The following is a 23,581-nucleotide window of genomic DNA, read 5'->3' on the forward strand; positions in this document are numbered from 1 at the left end:
GTAAGTAGAAAATTGTGGGTACCAAATGTGTGCCCTATTCTGAGGCGACAGAACAAGACATCTGTTCGCCGAGATTTTGTTGAAGAGGGCCAAAAACCTAACTGTGGCTTTATAACGTGCAGTTTATTATTTGTTTCTGCGTTCCACATGCGCTGCCAGAGTTGTCGCAGTTTCCTTCTTAACAAAGGCCTCAGATCTGTTACAGGGACAGCAGCCGTAGGAAAAGTGGTTAGTAATGCGAGTGATGTGGCCATTTTGTCAGCTAACACATTACACTCAATGCCCCTATAGCCAGGCACCCAGCATATTACTACGTGTCTGTGTGATAGATAGATATTGCATAAGAGCGAGTAAAGTTCAATGAAGACAGGATTTGTATGCTTTTGTGAAGAGTTCAGCGCTTTTACAAGGCTTAACGAGTCTGTGAATACTATTGCTCTGTCGAGTTTAAAGTTATTTATATGTTTTACTGCAGGCAGTACGGCATAGGTTTCTGCAGTGAAGATACTCGTTAAGAGGTTCAATACATCAGATTTAGAAAAAGAGGGACCAACAACAACATAAGATACACCAGAATGTGATTTTGATGCATCTGTGTAGAATTCGGAACAGCAGTATTTCGATTGAAGTTCACGGAAATGCATAGCGATTTCGAGGTCAGGAGCATGCTTTGTGACCTCCACAAAGGATACATCACAGTCTATCACCTGCCACTCCCAGGGCGGTACTAGCTTAGCTGGAGGCATTAAGTGATGTTCGAGAACTGGAACATCCATTTCCATGCTAAGTTCGCTTGCACGCAGTGAGAAAGGAAGTGTCATAGAGGGTCTATTATGAAAAAGTGTTTCACACGTCAAGTCGTTAACGGTTGATGATGATATTCCTTATTAGAGCGAACCTTGAGAAAATACGTTAAGCTGATGTTTGTTCTCTGAAGATGGAGTGGCCACTCATCCGACTCTACATATAAAGTTTTATGTAAAACCCCCTGCGGGGGGTCTTTAAGGAAATAAAAATGAAAATGAAAATAGACTTTCAACAGGGCTTGTCCTAAATGCGCCAGTGGCCAGACGGGTACCCAGATGGTAAACGGGGTCTAACATCTTAAGCACGCTCGGTGCGGCAGAGTGGTATACTACCGCACCATAATCTAACCGTGATCGAACCAGGCTCCTGTAAATATTCAATAAACAATGTCTGTCGCTAGCCCACGTTGTGTGGGATAGGATTTTAAGTAAGTTCATTGTTCTAAGACATCTTTCTTTAACATGTTTTATGTGAGGAATGAAAGTAAGCCTGGAGTCAAGTATAACACCAAGAAATTTGTGATCTTTGTTTACAGGAATTTGTTGTCCGCCCAGCCCTACGTAAGGATCTGGGACCAGGCCTGTCTTTCTTGTGAAGAGAACACAAGAACTTTTGTGGGGGTTGACTTTAAATCCATTTTGGTCTGCCCATTTGGACACCTTGTTTAAGCCCTGCTCAACCTGTTTTTCGCATACTGTGAGGTTGCAGGATTTGAAGCCTATTTGTATATTGTTTACGTATGCGGAATAAAAAATGGCAGGTGGCAGTGAACCACGTAGTGTTGAGCTGAGCTGCACTTTTTATCTTAACGATAAAGAGTGCAGCTCAGGACGTCTCCCTGGGGTACACCAGTTTCTTGCGTGAAAGGACGTGATAGTGCAATGACGACTTTTACACGGAAGGTACGATTGGACAAATAGCTTTCAATTATTTTCAACATATTTCCACAGGTGCCCATTCCCGACAAGTCTCGCAAGATCCCGTAACGCCATGTTGTATCATATGCCTTCTCCATATCGGGGAATACCGAGAGGAAATACTGTTTGTGTACGAAGACATCGCGAATGTATCCTTCAATGCGCACAAGGTGAACGGTTGTTGACCGCCCTTGTCTGAAGCCACACTGATAGGGATCGAGTATATTGTTGAGTTCAAGGAAGTGTATGAGTCTGTGATTAATCATTTTTTCAAAGAGCTTACACAGACAATTTGTAAGAGCTATCGGACGATAACTTGCTGCCAAGGAGGGGTCTTTTCCCTGCTTCAGGACAGGAACGACAATCGCCTCTTTCCATGTAGACGGGAGGTATCCCGCAGCCCACAGAGTGTTGAAAAGTGTAAGTAATGTAACTTGTGTGTCAGTATGTAAGTTTCTGATCATGTCATACATGACTCTGTCAGGTCCCGGTGCAGTGCTTTTGCATGTGTTCAAGGCAGCTCCCAACTCGGCAATGCTGAAAGGCCGGTTATAGGGTTCATTCTGTCTGGATTTTCTAATTAGTGACTTACATTCTTCTGTTTGTTTATATTTGAGAAAGGACTGAGAATAATGGGTTGAGCTCGACACGCTCTCAAAGTGCTCCCCAAGTGAGTATGCCTGATCTTGCAGGGTATCGCCTTGTGTGTTTACCAAAGGGAGTGAATGTGCTTGTCACCCTCTTATCCTAATAACCCTGTTCCAGACTTTGGCCTCATCTGTGTACGAGTTGATGCCCGATAAAAACTTCTGCCAGCTTTCTCTTCTGGCCTGTCGGCGGGTTCGCCTGCCTTCGGACTTTACTTTTTTAAAGTTGATAAGATTCTCTGCAGTGGGATAAGCGCGTAGCAACCCCCACGCTTTGTTCTCTTTCTTACGGGCGATCCTACATTCATCGTTCCACCACGGGACACGTCGTCTGCATGCCAAGCCACTTATTTCAGATATGCATTTAGGTGTGGCATCTATAATGAGGGCTGTAAAATACTGCACAGCAGCATGAATTTTTGAGAAGACATTTCATCCCATGAGATAGTAATGAGATTTCGAAATTTCTCCCAGTCGGCTGTATCAATCTTCCACCTAGGAGCCTGTGGTGGGTATTCGTTTTCTTTTGATGTTGTTAGCAGTATGGGGAAGTGGTCGCTCCCGTAAGGATTGCTGGTAACTTCCCATTCAAGTTCAGGCAGTATAGATGGCGAAACTATGCTGAGGTCAATTGAAGAAAATGTTCTGTTTGCAAGAGAATAATATGTGGTTTCCTTCTTATTCAGAAGACAAGCACCAGAAGAGAAAAGGAACTGTTCAATAAACGACCTCGCGCATCCATTCGAGAGTCACCCCACAGGCAATTGTGCGCATTGAAATCCCCAAGAACAACATAAGGTTCTGGCAATTCATCTATAAAGGAGGGAAATACATGTTTGCTTAGTTTGTAGTGTGGGGGTATATAAAGCGAGCAAATAGTGATAAGTTTGTTTAGCAGAACAACACGAACCGCCACTCCTTCAAGGGCCGTTTGTAGCTGTAAACGTTGACACGCTATGCTTTATTGAATTACAATTGCAACACCGCCCGATGATGCGATTGCTTCATCGCGATCTTTGCGAAAAGTCACATGCTGTCGGACAAAATTTGTGTGTTTTGATTTTAGGTGTGTTTACTGTAGACACAGCAATTTTGGATTGTGTTTTTGGATAAGCTCTTGCACATCATCAAGGTTCCTAAGAAGACCTCTGACGTTCCATTGAATTACTTGCGAATCTATATTTGAAGTAAATCGGTGCTGTGTATACAGAAGCGGAAGTGATGCATTAGGTTACAGAGCTCTTTCGAGGCCCTGTAACCGGGGTTTTGCCTTTTCTGAAGCGTTCGAGGGAGCCTCGCCGCTACTTAGGCGCTTGTTGCGCCGTGGGGATAGGTGTTGTGTCCATTGCCTCTTGTGAGGCGCCGGACACGCGCTCTTGCGAGCGAGAAGTTTTTCGAGAGAGTCTCACTTCGGAAGGCAAGACCCCTGCGCCCACCAGCCCGGAGGTCGATGGGGCTCCCTGTGGGATTTGGCTGCGCCGGCTGTTGCCAGCACTGGAAGGGGCCGGGGAGGTTGAGGTAGCCTCGGCTGCGCCTACTTTCGTGGCCGCTATCGGTCCTGCGGGATGGCTGCGTGTAGCGCAGTTTACCGCAGACAACTGTTTTGGGGCCGGCAACCCAAGGGTAGCGTGGCCTGTTTGCTGGTTGGATGGAGTAGGTTTACCTACTTCCATCCTGGAGGCAGGTGCCAAAGGTACCTGCTCGCTGCACGCGGGCTGGGCACTTGGCAATGGCCTCTGCGACGCTGCCCCCCAACGCGCCGCATCAGCATAAGGTGTGCTGTGGAAAGGTGAGCACCTCTTACGGGCTTCCTTAAATGAAATGAAAGCAATGGCCGAACCTTTGGCATTGGAAACAACGTCTAGGGTTTGGAATATATGGTCGGACTGTTAGCCTGATGTATCCTGTTTCAGTGTTTTCCAGAAGAACGCTAGATGCAAATGTTAAGACGAGGTGTTTGGTCGGAATTTCTTTGTTGTCGCTTCTAAGGATAATTCGCTTTACATCAGTCACATTTTGATCTTTCCACCCTTGCAGGAGTTCAGCTTCTGTCAAATCCTAAAGGTCTAGCTCTGACACGACTCCGCGTGAGCTATTCATTGATCGGTGTGGTGTAATAGAGACTGGTATGTTACGAAATGTGACCAGACTGCCTAGCTTCTCGTACTGATTTTTTTGAGGGATCTCAAGAAGAAGGTCTCCGCTTGCCATTTTTGTCATCTTGTAACCTGACCCTAAGGCTTCGGTCAAAGATTTGGAAACTATGAATGGTGAGATGAGTCTGGCCTGTTTTGCAGCGTTCTCGCTGTGTACAACATGGTTTTTCGGGTAGGTCTCTTTTGTGCGGGTCAAACATGTGCTGAAGTCTTCGGTGCGTTCCCTCTTCTGAGGGTGACGATCAAGTAGGCGGGGAAATGTGGGTGTTCCCATGGTATTTCGGTTCGTTTTCGGCAGCAATGGCGGCCACCCACCAAGGAGCCCAACATGGGGACGCTGCAAAACTTAACGCGTAAGGCTGCAGGTGCCAACCGTACATTGCCACTATAACATAATATATTATACCCAAGGGAGGGCACATACACAAGGTTAACACTAACCGCCCTAGGAAATTAGGAAGTGACGGAAGAGAACAGATGATACGACTGTAAAGCAAAGAAGATAGGAAAGAAAATAGATTGAAGAGGGGGACAAGAAAAGGCGACTGCCAATTTCCCCCGGATGGGTCAGTCCGGGGGTGCCGTCTACGTGAAGGAGAGGCCGAAGAGGTGTGTTGCCTCCGCCGGGGGGCCTTAACAACTCGGCACCCAGCAACGGCTCAACCCCCAGGATCCCCCTTTCCCCGGACACGGCTAAGCCGCGCACGGCTACACGCGGCAGGGTCCAACCCTCGTGTGCTCGGGTACGTGGTGTCGCAACACACGAAACGCCTGCTGACACAGGCGCCCCTGCGGGGCACGTGTTGGTGACTAGGATTCGAATTCGATGACAGAGTCGGTCTGAGCATTGTAAACAAAACGCTTGTTGCCTATGATAAGTTTATCGAACCTAATCTTAGAAAGAAAATTCTCATGCGTGTAAAGATAAAGTTTTTTTCCTAGCCAGGCGCACACGTGCGGAATAATCTTCGCGTATAGCAAACGATGTGCCTTTTAACTTCCCGCCACAAGAGATAATTTGGGAGTTCTCTTTAAACCGCGCAAACTTCACGATGATAGGGCGGATCTTCTTTTCTTGGAATCGACGTACTCTATGGGCCCATTCAATGTTATGAGTATCGACTGACACGTCCAGTTTGTCACGGCAGAATGAAATAATCTGGTCCTCGGACTGCTCCCAAGACTCGCCAACCACGTCACGGAGACCGAAAAAGACCAAGTTGCAACGCCGAAGTCTATTTTCCGAGTCATCGCATATTTCAGTTAACGCTTGCACTTCCGACGAAAGCTTGGAGATAACAGAACCAGCCTCAGTGCCATAGATAGGATGGCATGCTCTGTTTGCTTCAACGGTTCGCTCTAACTTGTCGACGCGGGCGGCAAGGCGTCCAACTAAGCTTTCTGTATTTCACTGCGTAGCGCGGACTTACGCGAGTTTCCCCAGGACGGAATTCTGGGTCATTTCCAGGCGAGAAATAGTGTTATAGATTGTTTCGAGGGTGGGAGCAGGGTTAGCGTCACCATGATCAGGACCGGGGTTTACCTCAATGTCTCCAGATAACATAAGTAATAAGCCCACAGCATGAGCATTAATAGCAAGCGAACACAATAGTTCGCCAAGTGCAATACGCCAATGGTCAAGCATGTCGGGGAGCACGACACCGCAAACAAGAAGCGATCGCTAGAACAGCAGCAAGATGCATGTGGCAGGTAACTAACCTGCACGAAAAAGGGCAGTTGCGTGACCGAGTTCCTTGCGGTGAGGTGCCCCAAACTGGGGTTGGCGAGGGCGGCATTTGTAGATACGGGTTTGCTCCCACGCTGATTGTTCCTTGTGGCCTGGTGAGAGAGGGGTTGATGGCTGGCGGTAGTAGCAGGAAAACTGGGCAGTGAAGACTTTCGCCAACTTGAAGTTCTTTTGGCAGCTCGTAGATGCCATCCTCGATGATGACACCGGCACTGTCAGAAAGGGCTGAGGCCGCAGTGGCCCAAAGAAGGGCAGCCTGCACGAAAAAGGGCATTTGCGTGACCGAGTTCCTTGTGGTGACGTTCCCGCTACTATGGTGCTACTCTACCTTGGTGCTCGTCTCTCAGAAAAGGTCAGATCTGGAAGTAGGGGCTTTAATTGGCTCTGTCTATCACTTTAGGTGCTGTAAATTCCCATGTCAAGCCACGTACAGTATTAGGTTGAGGAGACGTGTCCAGGCACTTACCGGAAGATAGGTACACATGGGGTCACTAGCTTCGCGTTCGGTCACTTTCACGAGGCCCTCAACGGTTGGGAAGGATACCCACCTTTTGGAAAATTGACACCGTACCGCCAGCCATCATTTAAACCACAGCAATGGCATAGTGACAAAGCATCTGCCTAGACCAGAGGTGTATCCTGTGGGTGGTACTGTTGGCACGTGCTTTCCCACTCATGATAGAGTTTGTAAGGGCGAATGTGACACCGAACCGAATGAACGAGGACGCAGATCATTGATCCTAACCAACTAGCCCGCCAACGTGTTTTAACCTGCCCCACACCCCGCTTTTTCTGCTTATATGGCGCATACTCACCCCTGTTCATCACTAACTCCGGTTTTTTTTCTGGCTAAGCCACTGGCTTTTACTGACTGTACCAATGGCTTAGACAGACAGTTGAATCATCAAAAAAATTGACTCGCCATTCTGACCCTACGAAAGTAGATGGCCAGCAACATTGTTAGAAAACCACTGAAATGCCGTCCATGGAGATATGAAATGTTTTATTGTTCCGTCTAATCTCAGCACGACACCGGTGTGAAGCGTTACGATTTTGCCCTCTTCGACGCTCGTCGTATTCCCGCTGCTTTTCGGGAGCCTTAACATTGCGTGCTCTACGCATAGTGGTCTTGCAATGTACTGCGTTAGTTGCTACGCAGATCTCCCTTCTATATATGAAGTTTGCTGACGCCACTCACTGATTCGTATGCTGCTGTTGCCCCTGTCCCTCCCGAGCAGCTTTTGCAACAGTAATCTTTACCGGAAAACACACGTGGGGAGAAGGAACGGACACAAAGAGCTCCGACCAACTAGAGACTAACAGTTTTGCTGTTACAGTTTCGTCTTTTGTTAGTGTGCAAGCATCCTTCCTCCACCTATTTCAAGGAAAGAATAATTATTTTATAGCGCAGCTCATCATAGCCTGTTCCTGCGGCAAATGTCGGCGGCATCTGCGTAACTAAGCGACTGAGTGCCGCAAACAATGAACGCGAACGCGTAGCGCAGAGGTAGGTGAAAGAAAGGCCATATCATAGAGAGGAGGAGGAAAGCGCAGCAAGAGGCAGCAGCGGAACCATGAAGCGGAAAGCCGAGAAGGAGCAAGGAGCAGAGGGGAGACGGCCTATGCGCTAGATGCCGGTGGCTATTCGCAGCCGCGCGAGCCAACTCACCTGCGCTTCTGGGAAGGTAAAGGGGGCAGGCTCGATGTGACGCTCACATGGGTACTGTCACCGCTAATAATGGTGGTGCGACTTCCCCGCGACGAGAGGCCACTTTGATCATTGGTGGAACGAAAGCGTGAGAAGAAAGAAAGCGTACTTTCGCGCAAGACGGGCTGTGCGTAGATGACAGCTACGATATGGCGCCAGAGTAGCACGTGTCGTCTGTGTAAAAAAAAATCGCTGCAAGAGTTGAGGTCTGTCTGCGGCTGCTGCTGTGAATCGCACCCACACGCACCCACACGCTGTCTCTCGTAATGTCTCGATTAGCCAGACAGACGCGCCACACTTTGCTCCGTTTGGAACGTGCTGCACGAGACTCATTGCCCGCGCCTGCCAATATATTGTCATGTGTAAAGTGATAGTGCTTGTACAGCAACAGCAGTCCAGGGTCCACGAAACAAGCTTTATTAGGGCGAACTTGCGCCCGGTCAGGAAAGTAGTGCGGCGGTGTAGCGGATAGCCACCGTCAACGATCGGCGTATGTAAACGTCATACACGGCACCAAATCATGTCACGTTTTGTGCTAGACGACCACGTACACTGATAACATGTCGGCAAACGTCTTATTAAGCCGTTCCGTGAGCCCGTTAGTTCGTGGGTGGTAGGCCATCATTTTCCGGTGAAATGTATGGCTTTTCTGGAAAATTGTCTGCATAGGGACAGTCGTGAAATATGTCCCTCTAACAGTGATCAGAACATCTCGAGAGTGATGGCGCAGAAGAATTTGATGTACAAAGAATTTGGCAGCCTCTTCAGCAGTCCTTTGTGGAAGCGCAGCTGTTTCTGCGTAATGTGTGATCTAGTCTGTTGCGACAATAATCCACCTATTTACTGATGCTGATGTATGGAATGGCCCGAGCAAGTGCACGCCCAGCAGCTGGAATGTTTCCGACGCTGGTGGAATGGGGCTCAGTTGCCTAGCATGCTTAACAGATGGGATCTCGCGGCGTTGACAAACACGGCAAGTGCAGACTTAGCTGGTCACTTAATGAAGGGAAAATCAGACATCCACCAATTCGTAGCAAATGCACTAAAGAAAACCCATACTGGTTCCTCGAAAGAAAAAGCCTCGCAGTTCAAGAAAAATTCGTCCTGGTCCGGGACTCGAACCCGGGGCCACCGCCTTTCCGTGGCAGCCGCTCTACCATCTGAGCTAACCAGGGGGCTATCAAATGGCAGGGTGAAGTAGAATTTGTCAACAACTCGAAGCAAAGGCAACAGTTTGACGTAATTGTTCTGCGGAAACCCGCAAGGTGGAGAGAAGCAATTAATGAAGGGAAAATCAGACATCCACCCGTTCGTAACAAATGCTACGAAGGAAATGCTACAAATGGCATCACCTTGGGAGTGGTCCCGGGTTCGAGTCCCAGACGAGGACGAATTTTTCTTCAACTGCGAGGCTTTTCTTTCGCGGAACCCGTATGGCTTCCTCTCCCTACCAGTTGCGCCACTGACGTCGCGGACTTTCTCTTGCGTGACATTATCTTACTTTATGGCGCCCCGCGACAGCTGCTTACTGACGGTCGTAACTTCCTCTCGAAAGTTATCGCCGGCATTGTGCGTTCCTGCTCCACTCACCACAAGCTCACTACCTCATACCATCCTCAAACGAATGGCCTAACAGAGCGGTTAAACCGTACTCTTACCGATATGCTCTCCAAGTACGTTTCCAAGGACCACCACGACTGGGACATTGCCCTTCCTTACGTCACATTTGCGTACAATTCTTCCCGGCATGACACCGCCGGATTTTCTCCATTTTACCTACTGTACGGTCGTGAACCGACCTTGCCCCTTGACACGGCACTTCCTCCTGCTGCGATCTCAACAAGCGAGTATGCGCGCGACGCCATCGCCCTCGCCGACCATCAGCGCCAGCTTGCCCGTGCTCGACTGACGGCCTCGCAAACCACTCAGCAGCGTCAGTACAACGCCCGCCACTGTGACGTACAGTTTTCGCCTAATGCGCTCGTGCGCATGTGGTCGCCCTCTCGTCACGTCGGACTTTCAGAAAAGCTCCTTTCGCGATACACAGGGCCCTACCGCGTGCTGCGCCAGGTGACGCCTGTGACGTACGAAATTGCTCTTATGAGCTCAACCTCGTCCTTTCCTCTGGCCTCTAGTGGTGTCGTGTACGTCAGTAGGCTCAAGGCCTACTACACTGCTTCCGAGTCCGACCTTTAGTCGCTCCGGGACGGCGCTTTTGCCGCCGGGGGTAGTGCTACGGAACAGTGTTTACAATGACGAAGACGCGAGCAGTGAGAAGACGATGACGACGATTAGAGGCTAGCGCGGGCTGTTGCCTATTGGCCAAATGCGGCGTATTCCCTTGTAAATATACTTGTATATAGCTTTTTGTCTGCGTCTTCCTATGTAACAATATTGTTCTTACGTTTTCGTAAACTTATTAGGGCTCGGAATACACTCAATGAGTACGTAAATACAATGTCGTTAGCAACATTTTTTCTTCAATGCATTTAACTGCAGAGAGAATCACGTATACTGCCGCCATAAAAATACTTGCATATGGATTCAATGTATCGTTTATTAATCGCAATGAGCTTCCTAGAGCTGCGTAAGCAACACGATGAGGAGACATCGAAGCATTTGTATCAGATTCAGGACAGGAATACTTCTACTTAGGTTCAAGAACATGCAATTGTATATGTGCCTCAGGTGTTGGTTTTGATATTTCTAAAAAAGAGGTGTCACACTATTATAGTCTGCCACCCCCAAGGTTATGGAAGCCTAGTAGGAGCTATTCAGGGCGTTCTAACTCTAAAAGAGGGACGCCTGTTTCATCCACAGTGCTTCCAATCGGAGGGACAAAGGGACCTCGTGATTTTGCCAGTACGGAACAACCTGGCCATGGTCAAATTGTAAATAATTGAATGACATGGATGGTCTACAGCTGATTTTACCTGCAAGACGTAGGAAAATCAAAGATATGTCCTTTCGAAGCATAAAGACCATTCGTTAGATTCAACGTACAGGCTTTGCACATGACTATTCTTGAGGGTGCCTGTAGCAAGGCGGATACCTAAGTGGTGGGTAGGATCTAACATTTTTAAATCAAAATACTCACGGACAACTTTCTGTAGCAAAGAAGGGAAAGCTACGGCGCGTGCCTGCTGCAGATGTGCTACCGCCCCATGTAGTCTGGCAGCGTTTGGACAGTGCTTTTGGTTGCTCGGAACAGCTGCTCAATCGACGCAGCTTCCACGTGCGACAGTTTCGCGTTTCACTAGACGCGGAACGGAAAAACTGCAAAATAAGTCTTCTTCTTCTTCTTCGTGATTTTGGAGAGGGAAAATACGCTCAGTTCTGCAGCCCATATGGGAGCACGGCGCAGCGTAATGGGGAAAGGGGGCGGGGAAAGAAAGATGAGAGGATAGAGGGGGAAAGGGAGAGATTGGTTTTAGGCAGCAGACGTCAGCATCATCCAAGGGCGATGGCCGGCGTTCGGGCAGAGGCCGTGCGAGGCCGGAGTCTATTGGCGATCTAGGAGCCCGTTTGTGTACACATATTCAAGCAGGCTTGCCAGTGCTGGGAGGTGGTAGCGGGCCGGGAAGAGCAGGTGTGTCTCTGAGGTAGCCGGAAGCCCATACCGTCGGTAGGTGGCAGTGACTGGAGCGCGCTCCTGGGCTAGTGCTGGACAGGTGCAGAGTAGGTGCTCGAGGGTCTCGGCGTCACCGCACCTTCTGCAGGCCGGCGAGGCGATGCGTCCCTTGGCATGGAGCCTAGCTGCCGTCCACACGGAGCCCGTGCGCAGACGAAGGAGTGTGGAACGGTCCCGTCGCGAGAGGCCGTTCTCAGGGAGGAGTTTTGGGGCGCGGTTGGTAGCTACCCTGCTATCCGGATGGCTGGATGTGAGCAGCTGTTTGAGTCTCTGCCTGGAGAAGTCCGATGCTGCGACTGCTCTGGTGAGTGGAACGGTCGGGTGGTGGGCGGCCTTAGCAAGGACATCCGCCTCCTCGTTTCCAGCGATTCCTACGTGGGAAGGCAGCCAGTGGAAGGAGATGGCTACCCCCACTGCAGAGAGGGCCGAGATTTTTGCTCTCAGGAGGGCCTCAGTGACTCCGTGTCGATGGTGATCGGAGAGTGCCTGGAGAGCCGGTCGTGAGTCACTTAGCACCGCCACTGGTTTTGTCGGGGGGTCCTCCGCCAGGAGGTCTGCAGCCAGGTGGAGTCCCGCCAGCTCAGCTGCTGTGGAGCTCGCGCGAAAAGGAAGTCGGCACTGTCTGCTCCTGCCCTCAGATGGGATGGCACAAGCCGCTGCTGCGGAGCCATTGGAGAGCACGGAGCCATCCGTGTACACGAGCAGTCTGCCGTCCAGCTCTTCCAGGAGTTTGCCAATAGCTGCCTGTTGTAGTGCTGCTGCTGGTGTCCGGCGCTTTGATGCTCCATTCAGGGATAGGTGCACCTCTGGAGGCTTCTCGTGTGGCGGAGGTGTGACCATGGGCACTGGTCGCTGTACAATCAGCTCCTCGTAGAGCTGACAGAGGCCCCCCATGCGAGATAGTGGCTGGCTCCGCAGTCGACAGAGCAGAGCCCCACCATCTGGAGCACGGTGCAGACGGTCGATGTGCCCAAGGGCACGTTGGAGCATGTGCAGCGACAGTGGCCATTCGCCAGCCTCAGCCAGTGTGGCAGCAATTCGAGAGTGCTTGGGGAGCCCGAGGATGCTCCTAACTGCACTCATGTGCAGTCTCTCGAGTTGTTGCTTCCTGGCTGGAGATAGTAGAACCAGCGGCAGGGCATATAGCAGGATGGATGTGGCCGCCGCTTGGTTCATCCGCAGCGCCCACTTGACGGTGCAGCCCCGACCACGCTGTTGCATCTTGCTCACTGCCCCCTGGACTCTTCGGACTTTGGAGGTGACAGCCTTGACAGCAGGAATCCAGGAGAGCCGATGATCAATGGTTAGGCCTAAATACGTGACCTGCCGCTTCCATGGGACGGTGGTGTTTGCAATGCGCAGCTGTTTCACGTAGAGGCGTGCGGAGGCTAGCGGGTGTACAAGTAGTGCCTCTGTCTTTGCCGGGGACACAGAGAGGCCAATGCCACCGAGGAAGGAGATGACCGCTTCTAATGCCCTCTGCAGAGAGCCCCGGATGGCAGCGATGCTTCTCCTGGGTCCTCGTATCCACAGTGCCACGTCATCTGCGTAGATAGCGCAGCAGACTGGGTAGCGGCTGTCAGCCGGTAGTGCTGCTGCGAGTCCTGCCAGTGCCAGGTTGAAGAGGAAAGGGCTCAGCACTGATCCCTGCGGGACACCGGAGGTGATGTCTCTGGGATCGCTGAGCACCTTGCCTACCCGTACACGAAAACTCCGGCCCACCAGGAAGGCAGAGATGAAGCCCCGGAGACATCCGGTGACGCCTAAGCAGTCCAGTGCAGCCTCGATCACCTCGTGCGGCAGCCGGTCAAAGGCACTCTGGACGTCCAGGAGCAGCAGCATGGCGACGTCCCCACTGCCCCTGGCATCCTCCAGGGTGGCCACCACATCTGCGATGGAGTCCGCCGTTGAGCGCTTTTGCCTGAAGCCAGATTGCTGTTCTGCAAAGTACTTCTGCTGGGCAGCTATCCATTCGAGCCGTGATAGGGCCATCTTCTCCATCAGCTTGCATGCTGCAGAGGTAAGGGAGACTGGCCTATAGGAGGAGAGCGAAGTCGCAGGCTTCCGTCGCTTCAGCATAGGCACCACCACAGCCGTCAGCCAGCTCTCAGGCAGGACCCCGGTGCTCCAGTAGGAGTTGAACTGCTCCAGGAGTCGTACCCGTTGTGGCTCTGCAAGGTTACGCAGCATCTGACAGGTTATTCCGTCGGCTCCTGGGGCACTCCGTCGTCGTGTGAGAGCTAGCGCCGACTCGAGCTCGTGCATGCGGAGAGGCTCGCTGCATAGGGCGGAGATCTGTGCTGCCACCCACTCTGGATGGTGGCAGGGAGGGAGGCAGCGTCTTGTGGCGACCGTCGAGGGCAGGATCTGCGGGACTGGAGACCTCTCAGCAAACCGGTCGGCTAGGCGCTCGACCAGGGCCCGCTCGCTGATGCCCATGAGGACGGCCACGGTTAAGGACTGGCGTTGCGCGCTTGGAGCATCCATCAGTGACCTTAGCAGGCGCCAAGCTCGAGTACCATCTGGATTGCGACTGATGGTGGAGCAGAGGCTCTCCCAGCTTTGCCGTCTGCGTCGGCGGGCGTGGCGGCGGCAGACAGCATCCACGCGGCGGTAGGCCGTCCATTGTTCCGGAAGCATGGTGCGCCGGGCCCTGCGTTCCACACGGCGCCGAGCAGCTCGCAGTTCTAAATGGCGTATATCCGGAACTGGTTTGCCCTCTGGGACAGTAGAGCGTATGGTAGCGGCATGGGCGCACTCCACGATCATCTGCAACAGATCCCCGTCGTTGTCCGCCTGCCGGCAGAGCTCACGAAATGCCTTCCAGTTGACTGTGAGGCACTCTCTGCTCCTGGGGGACTTGCCTCGAAAAGGAGTCAGGAGCAGGGGCAGATGGTCGGAACCCCAGGTGTCAGGAAGCGTCTCCCAGCTGTACCGGCAGTCCTCTGTGGTCAGGCTCAGGTCGATTGCCGTCTGTGTTGGACGAGCTCCGCGCCGGATGAAAGTGGGGGCGCCAGTGTTTAGAATCTGCAGGCCGAGTTGGTCAGCAGCATCCCGTAGTGCCTTGCCACGAGGGCAGCAGTGCCGGCCACCCCAGGCTGTGTGGTGGGCATTGAAATCGCCACAGAGGACGAAGTCTTTGCCAAGGTGTCTAGCCAAACGTAGCAGGCAGGAGGGGTCCCAAGGCTGGCAGGGTCGGACATACACACAGGCGATAGAAGTGTCCACGCCCCCGATGCGTACGCGCACTGCACACTGTGTTCTGTTCTGTTTTATTTACATGTTTCTTCTAAGGTGCTTATGTTTTGTCTTTTCCAGCCTAAACGAACGTCGATCAAAACGCGGGTCTGTTTTCAGAAGCGCTGTCACTTTCGCATGCTTTGCATCGGTAGCTCTCGCTTAATTGCCACAGAAAGTTGACACCATATATAGGCGTAGCAAAATTATACACTATAGCTCCGTAGTGAAGAAGTCATAACATTAGACTTTTGTACAAGCTTATAAGGCCTTTCCTTCGCTTCCGCAGGACGTGCGTGACAAGCGGCTCAGCAAATTCATAGTCTTGAGGCACTTTGCCTTAAGATACTTCCGAGGTGGGACAAAACTTGCTGTCTAAAAGGACCCCTAAAAATGTGTGTTCACGGCTCACAGATGGCCGCTCTCAAATGAGATCTATTACTTGGTCTGGCAGTATACCTCTCTTGTTAGAGAGCAAAATGAACTTACTTTTTGGGGGTTCAGTTTAAAACTGTTATTGTGTGCCCACTTAGACAATTTATCTAAGCCAAGCTGTACTTTTCGCTCTCAGATACTTAGATTACATTACTTGTAACATATCTGGATATCTATCTCTTCTAGTATTGTTTGCACGATACTAGAAAATGCAGTCTGTGGCAATATATCATTTTTAGAAGACTTTGCATAGGCAGCTTGTTAGTGCTATAGTCCGCGAACTCGAAGCGAACGACGGATCCTTGCCCTCTTTCACAGTAGGAATTATGTTGGCCTCCTTACAGGAGGACGAGATCCTGCCCGAAGACCGTACACAATGAAGAGGGAAAGGAGGGTTTTTTGTGTTGCAGAGGCTGGGTGTTTCAACATTTCATATTGTTCCGAGAAGGAAGGGAAGAAGCGTACGTCTATTTACAGATGGCTTTTACTGGCGGAGCCAACATGTGTAGTGCAGGGAAAGAAATCTAAACTCTTCTTCGTCGTCTCCAAGGCCACCTGCAGCCTCCTGTTCTTCCCACATTAGACTATGACATCCCCCATTGGTGCGAGAAAGGTACAGTTTGAAACGGCTGACGTGGATGACGTTAGAGAGGTGAAGGCACGGTGGCATCCAGTGGAGACAATTCATATTGTACATTGATTGTACATTGTACAGCAAACGTGACGTATGGCAAAATTTCATCCCATGTTTTGTGTTCCACATCAATGTACATGGAGAGCATGTCGGCTAATGTTCTGTTTAGGCGCTCTGTTAAGCCGTTAGTTTGGGGATGATAGGCTGTGGTCTTTCGGTGGTCGGTGTGCGTCAGTGTGACGACTTGTTGCAATAACTCCGCTGTAAACGCCGCACCGCGGTCAGTAATGAGTACAGCGGGTGCACGGTGGCGAAGCACGATGTTGTGGACGAAGAAGCTGGCGACTTCAGCAGCAGTTCCCCGCGGCACAGCTTTCGTTTCCGCAAAACGAGTTAAATAGTCAGTTGCCACGATTATCCACTTATTTAGCAAGGAGGACGTGGGGAACGGCCCAAGAAGGTCCATTCCCACTTGCTGGAACGGCGCCGGAGGCGGATCCAAAGGCTGAAGGAGGCCGGCAGGCTTGACGGGTGGAACTTTACGCCTCTGACAGTCACGGTATATTCGCACATAGCGCTGAACCGACGAAAATAGGTGTGGCCAATAGTATTTTTGCGTATGCGCGCTAATGCCCTCGCGAAGCCTAAGTGGCCGGCACAGGGATCGTCGTGACACGCCTGTAGAACTTCCTCGCGCAGTGCCGCCGGAACGACGAGAAGGAACGTTTCCTGGCTCTTCTCGAAATTTTTCTTGTACAGGACATCGTTTCGCAGGCAGTACGACGTCAATCCTCGTGAAAGTGGGCGTGGGACAACAACGTCAGCTCCCTCGAGATATCGGATGACTGGAAGCAGCTCAGAGTCTGCACGTTGATAGTCAGCCATGCGCACCACGTCGACGACACCAAGAAACGGCAAATCTAGCTCCAAGTCGGAGGATGTCAAAGGAACAGGAGAACGTGACAAGCAGTCAGCGTCGCTATGCTTATGGCCGGATCTGTAGACAACAGTTATGTCGTATTCCTGGAGGTGGAGGCTCCAACGAGCGAGGCGACCTGACGGGTCTCGTAGATTGGCAAGCCAGCAGAGCGAGTGGTGATCACTGATCGCTCGAAATGGCCGGCCGTATAAGTAGGGTCGGAACTTGCTGATGGCCCACACGACTGCTAAGCATTCTTTTTCGGTCGTTGAATAATTAGCTTCTGCTTTTGTCAGACTACGACTGGCATACGCAATTACACGTTCTGCGCCATCTTGCCATTGAACCAGAATGGCCCCGAGTCCTACGTTGCTGGCGTCGGTGTGTATTTCAGTTGCCGCGGTGTCATCAAAAGGCGCCATCACTGGAGCGGATTGAAGGCGTTTACGCAATTCGGTGAAGGCCTGCTCTTGTTCTTTCATCCACGCAAAGGGCACATCTTGTCGCGTCAGTCTCGTGAGCCGTTCAGCAATCCTTGAGAAGCCTTCAACGAAACGACGGTAGTAAGCGCAGAGGCCCAGGAACCGCTGAACAGACTCTTTGTCTTTAGGACGAGGAAACTCGGCAACGGCAGCGAGTTTTTCTGGGTCTGGTTGTACTCCTTGGGAGCTGACCACGTGGCCTAGAAACTTGAGTTCCTGGAAGCCAAAGTAACATTTTTCAGGCTTGATGGTGAGGTTGGCCTTGCGTATTGCGGTAAGAACACTTCGTAGCCGGGTGAGATGTTCATCGAACGTGCTGGAAAAAAAACAACGTCGTCTAGGTACACTAGACACGTCTGCCACTTTAGTCCAACGAGTACATGTCCATCATTCGTTGGAACGTAGCAGGAGCGGAACAGAGACCGAAAGGCAGCACTTTAAATTCGTACAGCCCATCGGGAGTCACGAAGGCGGTTTTTTCACGGTCACGCTCGTCCACTTCGATTTGCCAGTACCCTGACTTTAGGTCTAACGAAGTAAAGAACTGAGCATGACGCAGACGGTCCAAAGCGTCATCGATCCGTGGCAGGGGATAAACGTCGCGTTTGGTGACTCGGTTAAGCCGTCTGTAGTCGACCAGAAGCGGAGTGTGTTGTCTTTCTTTTTTACTAGTACGACAGGCGATGCCCACGGACATGTCGACGGCTGGATGACGTCATCCTTTAGCATTTCTTGAACTTGACGCTTAATCGCCTCCCGCTCCATAGGTGACACGCGATACGGATGCTGACGAACAGGCCGCGCCGACTCCTCTGTAACTATCCGGTGTTGCGTAACGGAAGTGCGCTGGACTTTGGATTCCGTGGAAAAACAGCCGGAGAATTCTGTCAGTAGGCCCAGCAGCTGATCCTTCTGGACATCTGCTAAGTCAGCATTAATGTGGACACGGGTATTCAGGCTGGCGTGAGTTGTTGCGTCCGGTGAAGTCACTTGTAACGTGCCGATATCGGAGAAGTCAGCAATTTCGTTCAGGAATGCCACAGCTGTACCTTGAGGGACGTGCTGATACTCATGGCTGAAGTTTGTCAACAAAACTTGCGAGCACTTATGCTGTATTCGAACACGGCCCCGGGCGATGAAGATGTGTTTTTCAAGCAGCAGCGGGATATTTGCCTCGGCAATACCCTCATAGCCGTCGAATGCGTCGCAGGTGACGAAGGTCAATACGCTGCTCCTTGGCGGCACCGTGATGTTCTCGTCAACAATCCTCAAGGCGGTGACATACGTGTCGTCAGTGCTGCTCCCTGCTAAGGCCTGCGCCGTCGAAAACGTTACCCGCGACTTTTGTAAGTTGATCACAGCTGCATTAGCCTACAGAAAGTCCATTCCCAGAATTAGGTCCCTCGAGCAGCTTGGGAGGATAACAAAATCTCCGAGGTACGTAAACCCACGAATGCTCACTAGCGCTGTGCATCTCCCTACCGGGGTTAGCAGATGGCCTCCTGCAGTTCGAATCTGCGACCCTGTCCACTCGGTTGAAACTTTCTTCGGTTTGCAGGCAAGGTCCATGCTCATAACTGAGGTGTCCACTCCAGTGTCGATTAACGCCGTTATTTCTTCGTCGTCTATGGTGACGGGAATGTTCGACGTTACTACCTCTCGTAAGGTGTTCGACTCCGTCTGTACGTCTGCGTCGTTCTGTTTTCGTCGTTGTCGTCGTAGTGGAGAATATTGCGTACGGTCGTCGTCAGCGGCCTCACCTCCGGAGGTCGCTGAACTGAGTTTTCCCGACCCGCCGGGCTAGGCGAGCGGCGTCTCAGAGCGCCGCGAGTAAAAGCTTGGCTTGTTGATGGTGACCTGTAACGAGCAGGAGACGACGAACGGGGCTCCGGCCATCGCTGATCATCATTGCGACGATTTGTGACGAAACTCTCTATTTCCGGCGGCCGCTCACCAGGTCGTGGACGAGGTGCATTCGGCGAGAATCCACGAAGCCCCAGATGACGATAAGGACACATTCTGTAGATGTGCCCGGCTTCGCCACAATGAAAACAAAGGGGTTTGTAGTCTGTGGTGCACCAGACGTCGCTCTTCCTAGTCCTTGCTTCGGCGATGTGCGGTGGGCTGCGAGGCGGCCTGAAGCTTACGTTTATTTGTTGAGTGGGGTGCACCATGCTGCACGCACTTGAGGGTGGCAGACGGCGTACTGGTTCAGCGTAACTCATTTCGGCGTGCGGTACCTGCTGTGGTGCCTCGTACTGTCCAGGAACATGGACGGCCTGTCGGACCTCGGCGCGCACCATTTCCGCAATGGAAAGTTGTCCCACAGGGGCAGTGGTCGTTTGCATCTTCTGCAGTTCCTCGACGACAGCCCTGATGAGTTCTCGCAAGGCGCCAACGTCGTTACCGAGGGTAACGGCAGAGAGCTCCCTTGAAATCACGGCGTCGCGGTTGTTTTGCCTGGCCCGCTGTTGAAGGGCCTTTTCCATAGTACTGGCTTCGTCATGGAACTCTGCAAGTGTCGTCAGCGGATTTCGAATTAGGCCAGCAAAGATTTCTTCTTTGACGCCGCGCATGAGATGGCGCACCTTCTTTGTTTCAGTCATCAAAGGGTCCGCACGTCTGAAAAGCCGATTCATGTCTTCTACGTACGCAGTCACTCGCTCATTCGGGCCTTGAATTCTTGCCTCCAACGCTAACTCCGCTCTCTCCTTCCTGTCCGCCCTGGCGAAGGCATTGAGGAACTGCCTACGAAATGTTTCCCATGACGTCAGTGTCGCCCCGTGGTTCTCAAACCATGTTTTCGCTGAATCTTCAAGAGCGAAGTACACGTAACGTAGCTTACGCTCGTGGTTCCAGTCGTTGAGGTTGGCAACCCGGTCAAAATGGTCAAGCCAGTCATCGGCGTCCTCTGAAGCACTTCCGTGGAACAGATTCGGCGTCCAGATGTGATTGACGACAACGTGCGATGCTGCAAGAGTGGCAGGAGGTGGTTGGGTCGTCATTCTAGTTCGTTCAGGTAACAGACCGTGCTGTGGCTGGAGTCCCTGGAGGCGTCGGCTGGCACGTACGTGCACAGGGGTAAGCTCGGTTGAACTACTCGCCGGGCTTAGGTCTGGGGTATGCTCCGGAGATCTTAACATCGACCGTACCCCGCACCTCCACCAGAAATGTCACCCAGCTATGACAACTAAAACAGTTTAGCACCGAGAGATTGAGAAAAAACGTCTGCCTGTAGCGATGGCTGGTCCTCGGAGAGCACGCACGCAACCACGAACTTCATCGTTCTCGCCTTAAGGGTCCCGTGTCAACACGTGCAAACCTATTTCGCGTCAATATTTGACAGAGGTCCCCTGGCGGAGTATGCGGTAAGGGCCGTAGTATTGCGAGAAGAGTTTCTCCAAAAGACCAACACGCCGAGTTGGAGACCAAACTAACACAAGAGCACCTGGTTCGTATTCGACGTCGTGATGGCGCTGGTCGGAGCGGCACTTCTGGCGTGTCTGTGAAGCAGAGAGATGAATACAAGAAATCTCGCGTGCTTGGGTCGCTTTGGCTATGACATCCCGAGTGTACTCTGTCGGCAAGTTCAGTGATCTGAAGGAAAGTCTCGAAAGGCAAAGTCGGCTCAAGGCCGAAGAGGAGATACAAGAGGGAGTAGCCAGCTGTATCGTTGCGCGAGTAATTGTAAGTGAATGCGGCAAATGATAGAGCAGTGTCCCAGTCGTGATGATCGAAGGGAACATACATTGCAAGTATGCCAGGTAATGTGCGGCTCAGGCTTTCGGTAAGACCGTTAGTTTAACAATGGTAAGGGATAGTAAGCTTCTGTTTAGTAGCACATAATCGAAGTAAGTCATCGATGACTTTGGCAAGGAAGTATCTTCCACGGTAGGTGAGAAGTTGACGAGGCACACCGTGGTGTAAGATAACGTCGTGAAGCAAGTCAGCCACGCCTGTTGCACAACTAGTCTGTAGGGCTCTAGTATTGGCAAAGCGGGTTGTATAGTCCGTAGCGACAGCAATCCACCTATTTCCGTCATTTGATATAGGGAATGGTCCGAGAACAACGCCAACGCGTAAAAAAGGGTCGGTCGGTATATCCAAAGGCTACAGCAGACCAGCAGGATGTACAGCTGGTGTTTTCCTGCGTTCACACGACTTGCACGCGGCAACATAACGCCGGACGGAGCGGTTGAGACGGGGCAAGAACAACCGTCGCAAAATTCGGTCATAGGCCCGAGAGACGCCAAGGTGGGCATGTCATACAGTTGTTGGAATACAATCTGTCGAAGATAAGACGGAATGACGGTAGGGAGCTCAGTACCGTCGGGGTGCATGTTGTCGCGATACAGGGTGTCATTCTGTAGCACGAACATGTGAAGGGATGGGTCAGACGGATCAGAGAGCAGGCGTTGGGTACGCTGCCGTAACAATTCCTCGAGTCGTTGTTTAGCACCCATATCCTTCAAGACGGAGAGCTACTGGCGCGAGTGCGGATTTCAGACGGAGCGGAGCCGTCAAAATGGCCGAGAACAGGAGGCGTGGTGATTAGCGTGATGAGCTGCGAGATAGCAGACGCTTCTTCAGAGCACCAGCAGAAAGGAACGTCTTTCTTGAGGTGGTCAGCCATAGGACGGGCAATATGGGCGAAATTTTCCACAAACCTAGGGAAGTAAGAGCAAAGGACAATTAAGCTTCGAACATCTTTGGCACAGGTTGGTCAGGGGAAATTGTGCACAGTACGAACTTTAGAGGGGTCGAGGCGAATGCCTGACGAATCGACGAGATGTCCGAGCATGGTAAGACCACAGACCACGATAATAAATACGTTCGTACCTTTGCTCAAAATTCAGTGTCACATCTGTGTCGTGGACTAAACAGCTTCGCTAGTCATTCACCTTCACAGAGCGGAACGGCTCATGAATGCTTTTTAGAATGTAAGGTGTTTATCTACAAGCAGGGCTACCGAGCAATAGCTTTGGCACAGGAGCATCGGTCACTATCTCTAGCTCTCCATGTGTAAGCGTATAAACCCGTCGATGCACGAGTCGTAGAGAATCAAGCAAATCCTCCAAGGAGTAGCCCATCATGCATTTCAAGTGTTATTGGCCAAAGACCAACAAACCTTCTCAGGTGTTGTCCGCTTGTGGCAGAGTTCTGACTAATTGCGCAGTTCTGTTGAACAGACAAATTTTACAAGGTATTCATGTGGAAATGTGCAGCATACGTAACATACGAGTTAGTGATTTTCATTCCATGATGTCAGTACTCTTTCCCACGGCTGTTGGTATTTTTATGTATCTTTAATTACTGTCAGGCTGTTCGTATTATATTACATTGTATAACACTAGAGGTTGACCTGCAATGATAAACAGTTAAAATGCCTTGTTAATGTATATTGTAGCCCTTTTTGTATGCCTTGTATATTGGGGTCTCGGGCGCTTCTCAAGTGAATTGATTTTCACTTTTTGCGCGAGCATTCCCGCATTGTAATGATGCAAGTAAATTTCAACTTCAACTTGTACGATCCTGAACGCTTTAAGGCACAGCACGGAGGCAACAATCCTCTTTGCTCGAGTGCCTGCACTTCAAAATAACCAGTCAAGTTCTCACCGGATTGTTGAACGCGTTCATGGAGTCGCTGTACGGCACAGAGCTTGCGTACTGTGGGGTGGCCGAAGATTTCGGAAAAAGTTGTCATGAGTGATGCCCACTTATTCTCCGCTTCGTGATTTCGGAACCAGAAACTGGCGACGCCAGTCAAATAAAGGATTACATTGGTCTGTCTAGTCGCATCGCCCCATTTGTTGAAGGCGCTCACCTTGTGGTAGGTTGCCAACCAGTCCTCGACGTCTTGGTCGTCAGTCCCGCTGAATATCGATGGGTGATGCTGAGGCAGCACGCCGGGGAAGGTAGTGGCTTGAGTCTGGGGGGTGGCGGGTGGGGGCGCTTGTGTGGTGGTTTCTTTCGGCATCGCTAACGCCGAAGGTAGGGCACGACTTGGTCGTTCCCCGTTGGGAGACTGGAAGACTACATTTACATCTCTCCACCAAACTATAATGGAGTTTGTTTATAAGCAGGGCTACGGAACAACAGCCTTGACCCAAGAGGGTCAGTCGATATGATGATGATGATGATGACCTTGATGTGTTTGGCGCATACCCACTCATTAGGATTGGCCAAGAGTCGGGCAGGTTTTACATATGTGTTAAGGTAATCAATTTAAATATCTATATTTTTTATGAATAATTAATACGA

At 51.2% G+C, this 23,581-nt stretch overlaps 1 protein-coding gene across 1 annotated transcript in view; it reads right to left on the bottom strand.

Moving 5' to 3' along the window:
* The window catches only part of LOC140218746 (uncharacterized), a 73,348-nt gene that overhangs the window by 8,904 nt on the left and 40,863 nt on the right, over positions 1 to 23,581 (bottom strand). The window contains exon 2 of the mRNA XM_072288519.1: positions 6,247 to 6,530. Within this exon, the coding sequence (XP_072144620.1) occupies positions 6,247 to 6,530 (284 nt within the window). The remainder of the gene's footprint in view (positions 1 to 6,246; positions 6,531 to 23,581) is intronic.

This window comes from Dermacentor andersoni, chromosome 6, assembly GCF_023375885.2.
Source record: "Dermacentor andersoni chromosome 6, qqDerAnde1_hic_scaffold, whole genome shotgun sequence".
NCBI classification, from domain to species: domain Eukaryota; kingdom Metazoa; phylum Arthropoda; class Arachnida; order Ixodida; family Ixodidae; genus Dermacentor; species Dermacentor andersoni.